Source organism: Engystomops pustulosus, chromosome 4, assembly GCF_040894005.1.
Source record: "Engystomops pustulosus chromosome 4, aEngPut4.maternal, whole genome shotgun sequence".
NCBI classification, from domain to species: Eukaryota; Metazoa; Chordata; class Amphibia; order Anura; family Leptodactylidae; genus Engystomops; species Engystomops pustulosus.
In genome coordinates, this window is record NC_092414.1 from 104347359 (window position 1) to 104362936 (window position 15578).

Below are 15578 nucleotides of genomic sequence, written 5' to 3' on the forward strand. Positions count from 1 at the left end.
TTATTTATATTTTTCTAAATGCCATTTTCGCCTTTGGGCGCTTTTTTTCGTTACGGGGCTAAACACAGTGAAAAACTGTTACTATATTTTGATGGATCGGGCACTTTCAGATGCAGTGATACCTAATGGGTTTAGGATTTTTTTTACTGTTTATTTATATCTGTTCTAGGGAAAGGGGGTGATTTGAATTTTTAGGTTTTTTAATTACAATTTTTTTTAGAACTTTTTTATTTTTACTATTTTTCAGACTCCCCAGGGTCTGATCCGAGGCTATGATGTTTTAGGCTATTACAAAGTGCAATTGCAATTGTACATTGTAATAGATTATGTGCAAAATCCACATATACTGCCATACTGTAGTATGCCAAAATATGGTAGGATCAATCAGACAACCTAGGGGGTCTGAAAAATACAAAAGTAAAAAGAAAGATAAAAAAAGTAAAAAAAAATATACTAAAAAAACCTAAAAATTCAAATTACCCCCCTTTCCCTAGAAGTCATAAAATATAAACAGTAAAAATCATAAACACATTAGGTATCGATCTATCAAAATATAATAAAAATATAATAATGTAAAATAAAGTTTTTTCACCTTGAGAGTGAGTTTAACCCTGTAACGGAAAATAGTGCGTTTTTGGCATTTTGAAAAATATAACATTTTTTTAAAAGTGATCGTACAGTCCTAAAAATAGTAGCATTGAAAACTACATCAAAAGTAGCAAAAAATGACAAGACCCAAAGCTCCCTACACCGAAGTATGAAAAAGTTATTAGCGCCAGAAGAAGGCAAAATGAAATTTTTTTTCTTACAGGTTTTAATTTTTGTAAATGTATGAAAACATTATAAAACCTATACAAATTTGTTATCCCAGTGATCATACCGACCCTTAAGAATGAAGTAGACATGTCATTTGGGGCGCACAGTGAAAGCCGTAAAATCCAAGCTGACAAGAAAATGCGCAACTGTGTTTTATTTTCTGTGTGTTATTTTCACTGCATTCACAATTTTTTTACCACTTCCCAGTACACAGCATAGAATGTTAAATACCATCACTATAAAGTGCAATTTTTTACACAAAAAACACAGCTCTTTACATGGAAAATTACAAAAGTTATAGATTTTTGAAGGTTGGGAGTGAAAAATGAAAATGCAAAAACGAAAAAGGGCCTGGTCCTTAAGGGGTTAAACTATAAACCTTCTAACATCTGTAAAAAATAACCAAAAGTAAATAAAAATGATGAAGATTGAAATTAGACAAATGGAAAGAGTCTTCTAATAAAAAATTGTGGTATGACTTTTGTCTAATAAATACAAAATGTAAAACTTTGAAATTGGACATTTTTTCTTAATTTGTTGAATTTTTGCCCCCCCCCAAAACCTAATCAATCAGCAAAATTATACCACTAGAAAAACTACATGTCACAAAAAAATTGCTTAGATAAGTTAAAGTGTTGAAAAGTTATATTAAAAAAAAGGTTGTGAGCTTTGAAGAACTGTAAAGTTGTTTTTCCTCCACAAATCAATAACTCTATTATCTTTGTTACCTATATTCAGCAGTTTCTTTGCTATACTCCTCAGATTATCTTAATGCTGAAGTAGCTCCATCCTCTGCCTTTGCTGACCAGCTCTGTTAAACAAATCTACAGTCTCACAGGAGGGGAGGGGCTCCCGCTCACTGCTGACAGAGGAGGAGGTCACGTGACAGTGCTCTGTGTATGTAGCAGAAACAAGTGTGTTCAGGACAGTGGACAAGGGAGGTCTCCTACACAGAATAGTGAGGTACAAGATCTCCTCTGTCCCTATCAGTTCCTCCTTCCCAGTCTGTGATTTAACAGAGCTATCTGTTTTTTTCATAACCTCATGCTGCAGCTCTTTACCCACCTTGTACTCTTCACAGAGCAAAAAGTGCTGAGAAGCCATTAACTCATAGTGCTCACACAGTATAGGCAATACACTTCATGTAACTATTTTACTTATAATTCCTTCTATTTATTACATATACAGGCTAGTCACCATATACATCCTGTATGTCCACTATGCAGTGTTCAGTGGATTTACTTGTGGGAAACTAAATGGATTTAAAGGGAAATTGCTTTGAGAGAGAACACAAGGCATCATGGGATATGTGGGCAGATTGAATTGGACTTAACTTCAGCGCAAGTACAGGAAGACGCCCACTTCACCACTAGTGAGAAAAAATTGCAATCAGTACAATATTGGCATTGTTATTTTTGTTTTTAAAGGTGGAATCACATATGAGAATTTAGTAAAATCATAACTTACGCTTTACATACAAACCAGCTGCATCCGAAAGGGGTAAAAAAAATGTCAATTTGTCCATCCCTTCTTTATTTATTATTATTCACAGAAAAAAGAATCTTCACAAAAATGCATGCCTTTGTAGAAAATTTGACCCACCCCTTACATGAGTTAGTAATCATAGTATCCTAGTATATAAGGCTGGAAAAAGACGCAAGTCCATCAAGTCCAACCTTTAAGAATTAAATAAATGTTCTATCCCCATAACCGGTGGTATTTTTTCTCTCCAGAAAGGCATCCAGGCCTCTCTTGAACATGTACATAGAGTCCGCCATAACAACCTCCTGCGGCAGAGAGTTCCACAGTCTCACTGCTCTTACAGTAAAGAACCTTTGTCTATGGTTATGGTAAAATCGCCTCTCCTCTAGGCATAGAGGATGCCCCCTTGTCCTGATCACAGGCCTAGGTATAAAAAGATCTTTGGAGAGATCCTTGTACTGTCCGTTCAGGTATTTGTACATTGTAATGAGGTCTCCCCTCAGTCGTCTTTTTTCTAAACGGAATAATCCCAAATTTTGTAATCTGTCATTGTATTCTAATCCCCCCATTCCCCTAATAATCCTGGTTGCTCTCCTCTGCACTCGTTCCAGTTCTACTATATCCTTTTTATACACTGGTGCCCAAAACTGTACACAATATTCCATGTGTGGTCTGACCAGGGATTTGTATAAGGGCAAAACTATGTCTTTATCATGAGAATCTATTTCTCTCTTGATGCATCCCATAATTTTATTTGCTTTAGCAGCAGCCGCCTGGCTCTGGTCACTAAAATTAAGTTTACCATCCACCAATACCCCCAAGTCCTTTTCAGCTCCAGTTTTACTAAGTAATTGACCGTTTAGAACATAATTATACTTCTTGTTTCCATGGCCCAAGTGCATAACTTTACTTTTATCTACATTAAACCTCATCAACCATTTCTCTGCCCACTCCTCAAGATTCCACAAATCCCTCTGTAATGCCAAACTATCGACCTCAGTATTTATTACTTTACACAGCTTAGTATCATCTGCAAATATTGACACTTGACCGTGTAAACCCACTACAAGGTCATTAATAAAAATATTAAAAAGAAGTGGCCCCAATACTGACCCCTGTGGCACTCCACTGGTAACGTCAACCCAATCTGAGAATGTGCCATTAATGACCACCCTCTTTTCTATCACTAAGCCAATTACTTACCCAAATACACAGAATTTCTCCTATTCCCAGCAGTCTCATTTTATATACCAACCTTTTATGTGGCATTGGAGACGAAGAGTGGTTTTAGCGGACGCTTTGGGTTCATAAAGCCTTTTCATTTCATTTTTTGTGTGATCGAGGATTTAAAATAATGTCAATTTGGACATAACTTATACTTTATTTATTTAAAAGTTTTTTGATGCACTTGATAAATAATGGTAAAGTTTTCTAGCCTGGGTTGGTACAGGTATGGTCCAGGTGTGGAGGTATAACGTGTGTTTTACCCCCAGCATAGCCTAATATAAATATACTACAGATCGTCCCTCAGAAAACCCCAGCTGCTTGTGACATCATGCACAGGTCATCCACTGACACAATGGCACAACGCATGACACAAGGGCTCCCCAATTCAGGCGCTGCCTGCTGACAGTACAAGACCCTATCCGGCATCATTCATGAAGGATAACTGACTTGTTTATTTCACTCGCTTTATTTAGCCACTGCCAGAAACCTATTTTAGATCATCCTCCAGTGCTCCTCCTGCTCCCCTCTGTTTTTGTTTTTAAACCTGATGCAGTACAAAGTGGTCTATTATACCCCTGATGAGTCTTTCTTCATAAGCAAACATGTCATGTAGGGATATGACCTGGATACCTACTATATTCTCTTGTCTTCTTATCATAGTATCATAGTACATGTATATAAGGCAGGAGAAAAACGCAAGTCCATCAAGTCCAACCTCTAAGAATTAAATAAATGTTTAATCCCCAAAACCTGTGATACTTTTTCCCTCCAGAAAGGCATCCAGGCCCCTCTTGAACTTGTACATAGAGTCTGCCATAACAACCTCCAGCTGCAGAGAGTTCCATAGTCTCACTGCTCTTACAGTAAAGAATCCCTGCCTATGTTGATGGTAGAATCGTCTCTCCTCTAGGCGTAGAGGATGCCCCCTTGTCCTGGTCACAGGTCCTGGTCCTAGGCATAAAAAGATCTCTGGATAGATCCTTGTACTGTCCGTTCAGGTATTTGTACATTGTAATGAGGTCTCCCCTCAGTCGTCTTTTTTTCTAAACTGACTAATCCCAAATTTTGTATTCTGTCATTGTATTCTAGTCCCCTATTCCCCTAATAATCTGTACCAGTTTCAGTTCTACTATGTCCTTTTTTTACTCCGGTGCCCAAAACTGTATACAAAATTCCATGTGTGGTCTGACCAGGGATTTGTATAAGACAAAACTATGTCTTTATAATGAGAATCAATTTCTCTCTTGATACATCCCATTATTTTATTTGCTTTAGCAGTAGCCGCTTGGCTCTGGTCACTTAAATAATAATCCACCAATACCGTCCCAAGTCCTTTTCAGCTCCAGTTTTACCAAGTATATGACTGTTTAGAACATAATTATACTTTTTGTTTCCATGACCCAAGCACATAACTTTACATTTATCTACATTAAACCTCATCAACTATTTCTCTGCCCACTCCTCAAGCTTCCACAAATCCCTCTGTAATGTAAATCGACCTGAGTCTTTATTACTTTACACAGCTTGGTATCATTTGTAAATATTGAAACTTGACTGTGTAAACCCACTATGTGCCATTAACCACGACCCTCTGTTTTCTATCACCAAGCCAATTACTTACCCAAATACACAGATTTGCCCCTAGTCCCAGCAGTCTCATTATTTGTACCAACCGTTCATGCGGCACTTTGTCAAATGCCTTTGAAAAGTCCAGATATACAACATCCACAGCGTCGCCCAGATCCAGTCTGGAACTTAATTCCACGTAGAAGCCAATCAGGACCGATCTCTCATAAACCCATGCTGATACTGGGTTATAAGCTTAAGTACAGGGAGATACTCCAGGATAGCGTCTCTAAGAACCCCTCAAATATTTTCCCCACCACAGAAGTCAGACTCACGGGTCTGTAGTTTTCAGGATCGCTTTTTGATCATTTTTTGTATATTGGTACCACATTTGCTATGCCCCAGTCCTGTGGAAAATAACCAGTCCTCAGGGAATATTCAAATATTATAAATAACGGTCTGTCTATCACAGTACATAGTTCATGTACAACCCAGGGGTGTATGCCATCTGGCCCCGGTGATTTATCTATCTTAGAGGTTGTGAGCTGGTGCCGTACCTCTTCCTGGGTTAAACTGTTGACATTCCAAAAAGAATTTACATCATTCCTCCAGGGGGATTCCTGGGTAAAGACAGTTGAAAAGGCAACATTCAGTAGATTGGCGCTTTCCTAATCTCCTTTCACAATGACCCCCATGTTATTCCTAAGAGGGCCCACACTCTCCGTTTTTAGTTTCTTATCATTTATATACTTGAAAAATAATTTGGGATTTTTTTTTCTCTCCCTTAACTGACCTTTGTCAAGATGAATCAGGCTTGGATCGGCCAGGATTTCAACTCACCAATGACTTATGCATCAGATTAGATCAGCCATGACGCCCCCCCCAAATATTGAGAAATGAGCCTGGGTTCTAACTACCTGCCTCAGCCACTATTCTGATGTTGCCACCTGCCTCATGCCACACATCTGCTGCCAGTTGCTCCATCTGCCTCCTATCATCTTTACCAAGTAATGATGGATGCATGTGGCGTCTCTAATCTTCAAATTTAGATGGAAAATTTCCACTTCAAATTAATTTCAAACTTTGTCATTATGCCACAATGTTCCCTCCTCTGCTGTGGGCTATGTGGGCTCCTGCTGCTGCCGCCACCTCCACACTCTATCATTGTGCCACTCTGTGGCTTTCCATGTTGCTGCCACCTTTGGGCTCCTGCCGCCACCACCTCCATAATTTGTCATTGTGCCACTCTGTGGCCTATTCATGTTGCTGCCAACTAACCGCTGCCTTCCTAGAACACCCTGTGACTTCCATAATGCTGCTTTCACCCTCCATCGCTCTATGACGTTGCCACTTTGTTTAGTATTTCCCTTCATTTCATCGGTCAGAAGGAATGAAAGCTTCAGGATTGAAAGCAGACACTGACGGATGAAATGAAGGGCAAAATGAACAGTGACGTCAATGCAGAATTACTGCCGACACACCCGCTGCACTCGTTTGGGGGGTTTCTACATGTATACGCGTTTAACAGAACAGGTTCTGTCGTAATCTATGCAATCATCTGATGTGAGTATAAAAAGAGTGCACTCTTTGATGTTAAAGTGCAGTGGTGGCGAACCTATGGCACGTGTGCCAGACAGGGCACGCAGAGCCCTCCCTGCTGGCACGCACACCATCATCTTCCACTGTGTGCAGTGGCGTAACAATCACGTTCGCAGGGAGTGCACTTGCGACCGGCCCCTTGAGAGAGGCCCGCAGGTCCTCAGTTTAGAAGAACAGCATCTGCCCCTTGCGCTCAGATACAGCGCAGACAGGTCACACTGCACGGGGTAAATGCAGTTCTTCTAAACTGAGGACCTGCAGGCCCCTCAGACAATGTCTGTGCTCCTGTCAGAGGAGCCGCTGCTCTAAATGTTTATAAGAAGTTCATAGTGCAGCACTGGGAGCAGGAAGCAGCGTGGTGAAGCTTGTACCTCCCCTTCCTACTAGGAGACCTAAAATGGAGCCGGAACAGAGAGAGAGGGGGAGGGGGATGCTGTGACCCGGAACATCCAGAAGCTGCTTTGTGCCTTCCTCATAGATAACTGTAAGTTGTACAGTGTCTAAAATTTGTTTATACAGTTCACATACATATATATGTGTGTGTATATGTGACATTTACACACATATGCATAACACAGATATATAATAGGTCTTTGTTATGCACATGTGTGTGTGTGTTTGTGTTATGCATACTGTGTATACTGTATATGTGTGTGTTATGCATACTGTATATATGTGTATACTGTATATGTGTGTGTTATGCATACTGTATATATGTGTGTACTGTATATGTGTGTGTTATGCATACTGTATATGTGTGTACTGTATATGTGTGTGTTATGCATACTGTATATATATGTGTGTACTGTATATGTGTGTGTTATGCATACTGTATATATGTGTGTTTATATCTGTATTATGCATATATGTGTATATACACTCACCGGCCACTTTATTAGGTACACCATGCTAGTAACGGGTTGGACCCCCTTTTGCCTTCAGAACTGCCTCAATTCTTCGCTGGAAGCATTCCTCAGAGATTTTGATCCATATTGACATGATGGCATCACACAGTTGCCGCAGATTTGTCGGCTGCACATCCATGATGCGAATCTCCCGTTCCACCACATCCCAAAGATGCTCTATTGCAGAGGTCCCCAACCGCCGGTCCACGAACCAGGACCGGGCCGTTGGAGTTTATCAGCCGGTCCGCCCTGCACCTGATCAGAGCTCGCTCTGTGTGGATGTATAATGTTTTCTGCCATAGCCGTGACAGCTTGCAGCTCCCGGCAGAGAACATTATGTAGGACGGGGTGGGGCGTCGGGTGGGTCTTAGTGACGCAGGCCTCCACAGCACAGCATGGTACCTGTTGTACGTCACGGGGTGGGTCTTAGTGACGCGGTCCTCCTGCACACCATGGTGTGGTCCTTACGGGGTGGGGCGGCAGGCTGTCCTTACTGACACGCCCCCGGCAGAACATGTTATGTGGGGAGTGCTGGGGCAGCAGACTGGCTTCAGTGACGCGGCTCCCGATACCGGTGTTCAGTGTGTATCGCTGCTAAGCAGCAGTATACACTGACGCTCAATGTACAATGCTGCTACTTAGCAGCGCTGTACACAGAGGTCCTGCCAGTATCCTCCCCATACAGTGCTGTCTGGTGCATATAGCAGTGCTAGTAGCAGTGCTGTACACTGAAACTGGGTTTTCTGCCATGACAACAGCAAAAACGAGATTACGGAGTAGACTGGACATAAGGAACAAACTTCGGGTTTCACTGTCTCCCATCACCCCTAGATGGGACCGTCTTGTTGCAGGAAAACAAGCCCAGTGCTCCCACTGATTCAGGGAAACAAGCCTGGTGCTCCCACTCATACTGGACCTATGGTAAGTTGAATCACATTCTCATTATAAATGTCATAATTATATGATAAGTATGCCCTAAGCTCCACCCCTCCATAACCCAATCCCATATGACCAAAGCTCCGCCCCCACCCCCACCATGGAAAACTGGTCTAGCTTAAAGCCGGTCCCTGGTGCAAAAAAGGTTGGGGACCTCTGCTCTATTGGATTGAGATCTGGTGACTGGATGCCATTTGAGTACAGTGAACTCATTGTCATGTTCAAGAAACCAGTCTGAGATGATTCCAGCTTTATGACATGACGCATTATCCTATTGAAAGTAGCCATCAGGTGTTGGGTACATTGTGGTCATAAAGGGATGGACATGGTCAGCAACAATACTCAGGTAGGCTGTGGCGTTGCAACGATGCTCAATTGGTACCAAGGGGCCCAAAGAGTGCCAAGAAAATATTCCCCACACCATGACACCACCACCACCAGCCTGAACCGTTTATACAAGGCAGGATGGATCCATGCTTTCATGTTGTTGACGCCAAATTCTGACCCTACCATCCGAATGTCGCAGCAGAAATCGCGACTCATCAGACCAGGCAACGTTTTTACAATCTTCATGCCTAAATGCACTGAGTTGCCGCCATGTGATTGGCTGATTAGAAATTAAGTGTTAACGAGCAGTTGGACAGGTGTACCTAATAAAGTGGCCGGTGAGTGTATATATATGTTATACATACTGTATATATGTATGTACTGTTTGTCTGTGTTATGCATACTGTATATATGTGTGTACTGTATATGTCTGGTTTATGCATACTGTATACACCTTTAGTGTATTAGTGCCCTCCACTCCACAACACCCACTTTGCCCCAGAGAGATCTTGCCAAACAGGATTCCCCAATCCCCCCAGTGCTAGTTTGTTTTATTTTACCAGATTACTTAGACCTCATTTAGTCGCCTTTCTTGTCACATTCAGTACCTGCCCCTGTTTCCCTCTCTCACTGCTCCCCTGCAATGCAGCTTTCACCTATTATATCTCCTAAATTAAACCTAAATTCTTGTGATCCAGAATAATCACCACATGTTTGACATGTAAACAATGGAAAACATGTGGTGTTCATTCATAGATGGTAGTGTTGAGGGTGTGTTCACACGTAGCAGTAATGCATGTGTTTGTTAATGCTGCGTTAACACATGCATTACTGCATGCGTTTTGTAAATGATTTGTTAACAGCTATGCTAATCTCCACTTCTCAGCGGTTCTGATGCATTTGAAAACGCATGTGTTATTGCCCAATTGAACACACTCTGAGGTCTAATGGTGCAGTCACATGTACAGCTTTGATTTAGTTTAGAAACAGAATAAAAGTGCCTGGCAGTGCCATGGCTCTATTGTATATGAGCAGCAGCAGAATTAGTATCTCTTACATTATGCCATATCTTCACTGTATAGCACAAATATTTATAACTATATGGCGATAATGTTCAATATTAGCAATAAAATCAATTACTGTATGGTGGTAATATTAAGCATGATGTTATTTATGTTGTTGTAATAGTGGTGGTAAACATGTGGCAGTATTATTTGCCCCTTATGTAGGTAATATTGCTCTAAATTACCATGTTGGCACTTTGCAGTAGATAAGTGGGTTTTGGCTTGCAGTTTGGGCACTTGATCGCTAAAAGGTTCGCCATCACTGTTATAGTGGGATCTTGGCCCCCAGCTCAGTCCTTTCGAGCTGGCACAGACATTACCTTGTCAGGCTGTGTTTCCGCTTCGCTTATTTGGTGAAGTTGGCCTCTGTAAGTGTACATGGAATTGAAGAGTAAAGCGATTCTAAGAGCGGCGGCTGTCATGTGCGTGTCATACTAAAACACAGCATTGTTTGGAGACCAAACCACGCTCCCTATGCATATTTAAGCATGGCACAACATTCTACAAAACCGTATAGGCTCTCTGCAGCCAGGAAATATCTGTTTTTAACGCTATTTGTCATGATTCAATTCAGGTCGAATCAAATTTTCCGAAAAATTCTGAGAATCGGGACGAACCGAATTTTAACAAATTAGCCCATCTCTACATTTCACCTTCTTGCACCAACTACGGTCACGTGACTTTAGAATACATTATATCAGCAGGTCCTATTATGTACAGCATGGGATTGATAACATTTAAGCAGCTGCAGCTCTATCTTTCTATCTCTAGAAAGATATGTGAGAAAACTGTCCTAGATTTGTGCTACACTAAAGCTCATCCAATGTAACCTCCTAGCAGGGTGTAAGCTTGAGTGTTTGGTTGGCTGTACATCAAGTAAATCACATTTTAATTCTTGAGAAGCTGAACACCAATGCATTGGACACCTTCAAATTTCTAGGTAGCTTTGAAGTCCATGGTTTAAAACTCCTCAATCCGAACATTTTTAACATTATCTGACTATTTACAGTTCAATCTTGAGAGCCTCCCAATAACAGGCTTCCCACCAAAAAATATTCTCAATACATTGTTGCATATCCATTACTGTTGGAGTCAATGGGATTGTCACTCCTATATATTTTTGTAAGACTAGGATTTTTATGCACTCCCTAAACCCAAAAAATACTCCATTGTATTTATAAACATATACTCATTATACTCTTAACAGAAACCTTTTTGCAGATTATGTGCTTGAGGTGTCCAGTTAATCAGATGAAAAACTTTCTATGTCTAATAACATTTCTAAATAAAACCTTGATGTGATATTTTCACAGTCTCCAGGACTTCAATTGTTACAAAAATATAAAAACTTCACTTTATTTAGACATGATAAAAACTGGAGATGTACATCCCTAGAAAAAGATCTACGCGTTTCAAGTCCTCCAACACTACTAACAGATGACAGATCTCCAAATGATACAAACATTTCAAGTAAATCAATAGCATTATGATTCTGCATATAACACACAGAAGAGTCTGACAGGGTCTCTAAAACTGGATGACTACTAAGAGTCAGCAGATATTCAAGTGACGACTGAAAGATCTGATTTTCCACAAACAGCCACAAAATATATTCTTACATAAAGTTAATTATATAGTAAAAAGCAGATCAGTGACCTGGTTGTGTAATACATTTTCAAATTCAGCATTAATTATACTTGAATTTAGTTTAAACTAATGTACATTTCCAGTACTCGCATAGTATATAATTTGTTACTGTCACAATGCTTGGACATCTATGAGCTCTCTGACACATGTCAAAGAGCACATTTTAAATCAAAAACTGAATAGTTGTAGAAACTTCCTAAAAAAGTTATAGTATTAAGCATGTTCAATTGTGTATTTGTAGATTGCTTAAAGTTGAATTAAAAAACGCATGTAATTGTTGGATTAAAAAACTATTCTTTTAAACATTTATTAACCAAATAGTGAAGGTCAAGCTCCAACTCAAGCCATTTAATGCTAACAGCAGAGAAAAGCATCATTGGAAATTACCTAATATAATATTACCGAAACAATTTCTGTCAAAAGCAGAAGCTTTAAGATACAACTCTATAAAAGCAAATTAGACATGTTAAGACATGCTTTAACATGGTTTAACACACCTGTCTGGAAATTGGTGTCAACGGATTTATAAAAGGCATCTTTTTCTCATGGAATACAACTTTATCATTTATCCATATAAAGTTGTCAAGCACAAGAACTGTATTGAATGGATGTAAAAAGTTTTGATGGATGGACCAAAAACATTACAACTTACAGATCTAACTAAAACAGAATAATTCATCAAATAAATAGGGCTGATCAGCCACTCCAGATACAGTGTATGGACCAGAGTAGTGTAACTAACATAGACAACCACTCTCACATGTGCTACCCAGAGTTATGGTACATTTAAAAATGCCCTGCTTTTGTCTTCAAAAATGAAAAACATATTATTTGAGCTAATTAAATATTTGCTCTTAAAACGGTTAATTTCATAATACATGGATTTATTAAATAAAAGTACAGGCGGTCCCCTACTTAAGAACACTCGACTTACATACGACCTCTAGTTACAAACGGACCTCTGAATATTGGTAATTTATTGTACTTTAGTCCTGGGCTACAATGATCAGCTGTAATAGTTCTCACAGGTGTCTGCAATGAAGCTTTAGTGTTAATATTGTTTCTTATGACAACCCAACATTTTTAAAATCCAATTGTCACAGAGACCAAAAAAGTTCTGGTTGGGATTACAATAATAAAATATACAGATCCGACTTACATACAAACTCAACTTAAGAACAAACCTACAGACCCTATCTTGTATGTAACCCGGGGACTGCCTGTATATGCAAGTCGTGCCAGGTCACTAGCAGGTCATTGTTAGGATATTATGTGATGTTACTTTATTATAGCAAAGCAAGAAAGTGGGTAGAAAAAGATGCCCAAACAAATCACAAAATCAGTATGTTGTGTCCACTGTAGAAGCATATTATTATAGACAAGTCTATTACATCATTGGTGCCCAGATGTTCCCCATTAGCTAAGAAAGTTTGGAAAAGCACCTTAAAATACACTGTCTTACAAGTTCATCTAATAAAGACTTTCAAAATGTGAGGCCCAACGTATCTTTTTGTCTTCACTGTTTGTAACCGGTGGGTTAAACAGTTAAATTACTCATACTTTCTATTGACCTCATGTTCTGAAATCTTCAGTGCAAAGTATGCAGAACTCAAAAACATTAATATTAGCATTTGAAAACCAAAGAAGATGAAAAACAAGGAAATATAATGTTCTTCATAGTGTTATTTTATGTACACAAAAACTCTATACATTTTATATGCAATTACTTACCAACCATGAGCTGTATTATAGAAGCCAACTCACATCATTCCTAATGGTCGAGCAGAGTCGAGAGTCTTTACACAGTGACACATACATACCATCATTCAATAAGCTGGAGTATGTACATATGTCATGTATGCAGTGGGAAAATGGTAACAGTTCATGTTGGGTAGAAAATTTGGAAATGATTCATAATTTTCTAGTAATGCGTGTTTGATGGTAAAATCCCTTTTAGTATATAGAGTAATTTTGTTACCAAGGCAAAATGTGTATATTTATATGAAGTGAAGGATATAATCTGATGACCAGCGGCAGTAGTACTATATAAGCAGTAGTGAACTGCTTTTTTTTATCAGCATTGGAAAACCAAAGTATAGACATTCAAGGGCACTACATTCAGTCCACTGTAAGAGATGATTATAGCAATGTCTGTTGTAGACAAAACCAACATTAAAATGCTGAGCTCTGCTGCATATTCCAGATTCATCTTATTGAGCCAGATAGATCATACTGCTCAAGCTGCATGCATGCCAAAAGAAGTAAATGCTTAAAAGTAATGTAACAAAAAGCTTATTACAAGTAATATTACCCCCACTAACCAACTTAATATTTTATCACCAGAAGGTATAAACTAGACATACAGCTGCTATGAAATCACATTAACCACTGTGTTCTCAGTCGCTGTGTGGACCAGTGACTAAATCACATTTTTAGTGTATAATATATAATTTCTTTTCCCCATATGATATAATGAAGACAATGTAATACATTACCCTCATAGCAATAAAACATTCCCATTATAAATTATTCTATTATATGTTGTAAAGAACATGGTTATAACAGAATTAATGACTTACCACCACGAAGTAGTTGCTTCGGGTGTCACAAACAGCAAGATGACAGGAGCAACAAACCAGATGTCCAGGAACAAGGTGCTCATATTAAAAATCCCTCACTGCATATCAATATTAGTATAGAAAATCCCATGAGAGATGAAAGGAAAAAAAGGTTAAAAAGGTTATTGTTTCAGCATTAAGCATATGAAATACGCCTTCTAATGTATCCGAAGCATACAGTTCTTTGTCAGGCTCTGATCAGCTACTGTGATATGAAATTAAAACTACAGGGAAAAATGACTTGGAACATTCTCAAATGACTTCAGCTCTGTATGAATGAAATGGTGAGTGGGGAAGAGAACGAGAGGTAAGCTTATTTCATCCTTCCTGAGCAGTGGAAGTACCGTTCTGGAGCTGATAGACGTTGCCTGCAGAATGGGTGGGTGTATAACACTGATGGATGGAATGATGTCAAAAGACAAGAGGGGTTAGAGGAGGGAGGGCTACAAAGAACACCTCTGATTGACAATGAAACCCTGAAGTCACCTCTTAGCAACCTGAAACCCAAATAAGATTCGGTCAAACAAAAGTGTATGAAAATACTATATTAATACAATCCATGTGTCCTTCTCCTTTTTCACTGTAACCCACAAAGCTGAGAATATATCCTAAGCTGTGCTTTTACTGTTCACATTAATGCTGATGTCAAAGTCACAGAAAAAGAGAGAAACAACTTGTATACTGGATGGTAATTAAAGTGAACTTCTTTTATACTGCAAATGTGACTGCAGAGCCAAGTACAGACTAATTACATTCAGGATCGTTGGTAACATTGCTAGGACTTTGACATCATTTTCTTGTGCTGTGCATTTGCTACACTCCTAGATATTCATCATGGCCACAAATTGATGCAAAGCACTCTACTTAACATAAGAATAAGATGCATCCTGGCATTTAGCATTAACTGCTACAAAATACATACCTCTTTTCAATCCTTAAACTTCCCCCCCAAAATAATGCATTAAAATCGGTTACATAGGAAATAAAGCAATATAAGAAATTCAAAGTGTTTAATGACAAAATGTAACAAAGCACAGGAGATAAAGACAAATGACTTGCATGATAACCATAGGTATAAAGGAATCGTGCCTTCAAGAATCACACTATAAGGGAATAGGTGTTACAGAAATAGATGGCATACTGAGACATGAAACACTGGGTTCAACATCCCTATAATATAAACACATGTTTAGTAACTTCCAAGCTGTATATGGTATTCTGACAAGTAAAGCTCAAGATTCATTATAGATTCTACCACGTCTTCATTGGTAGATATATTGTGAATAGAATTTACAATAACAAGTGCTTTAAAGTAATGGTTTCATGGGTCACATGGAAGTTCATATCCTTTTTGCATCTTTAGATCATATTACCATTTAATTATTGTATTT

The 15578-nt window shown here is 39.0% G+C and overlaps 1 protein-coding gene across 1 annotated transcript in view; it reads right to left on the bottom strand.

The window, feature by feature from the left end:
* The window catches only part of WNT2 (Wnt family member 2), a 62530-nt gene extending 47972 nt beyond the window's left edge, over window positions 1-14558 (bottom strand). The window contains exon 1 of the mRNA XM_072146959.1: window positions 14149-14558. Coding sequence (XP_072003060.1) covers window positions 14149-14231 — 83 coding nt within the window. The 5' untranslated portion in view covers window positions 14232-14558. The remainder of the gene's footprint in view (window positions 1-14148) is intronic.
* Between the last annotated feature and the right edge of the window lie 1020 nt (window positions 14559-15578).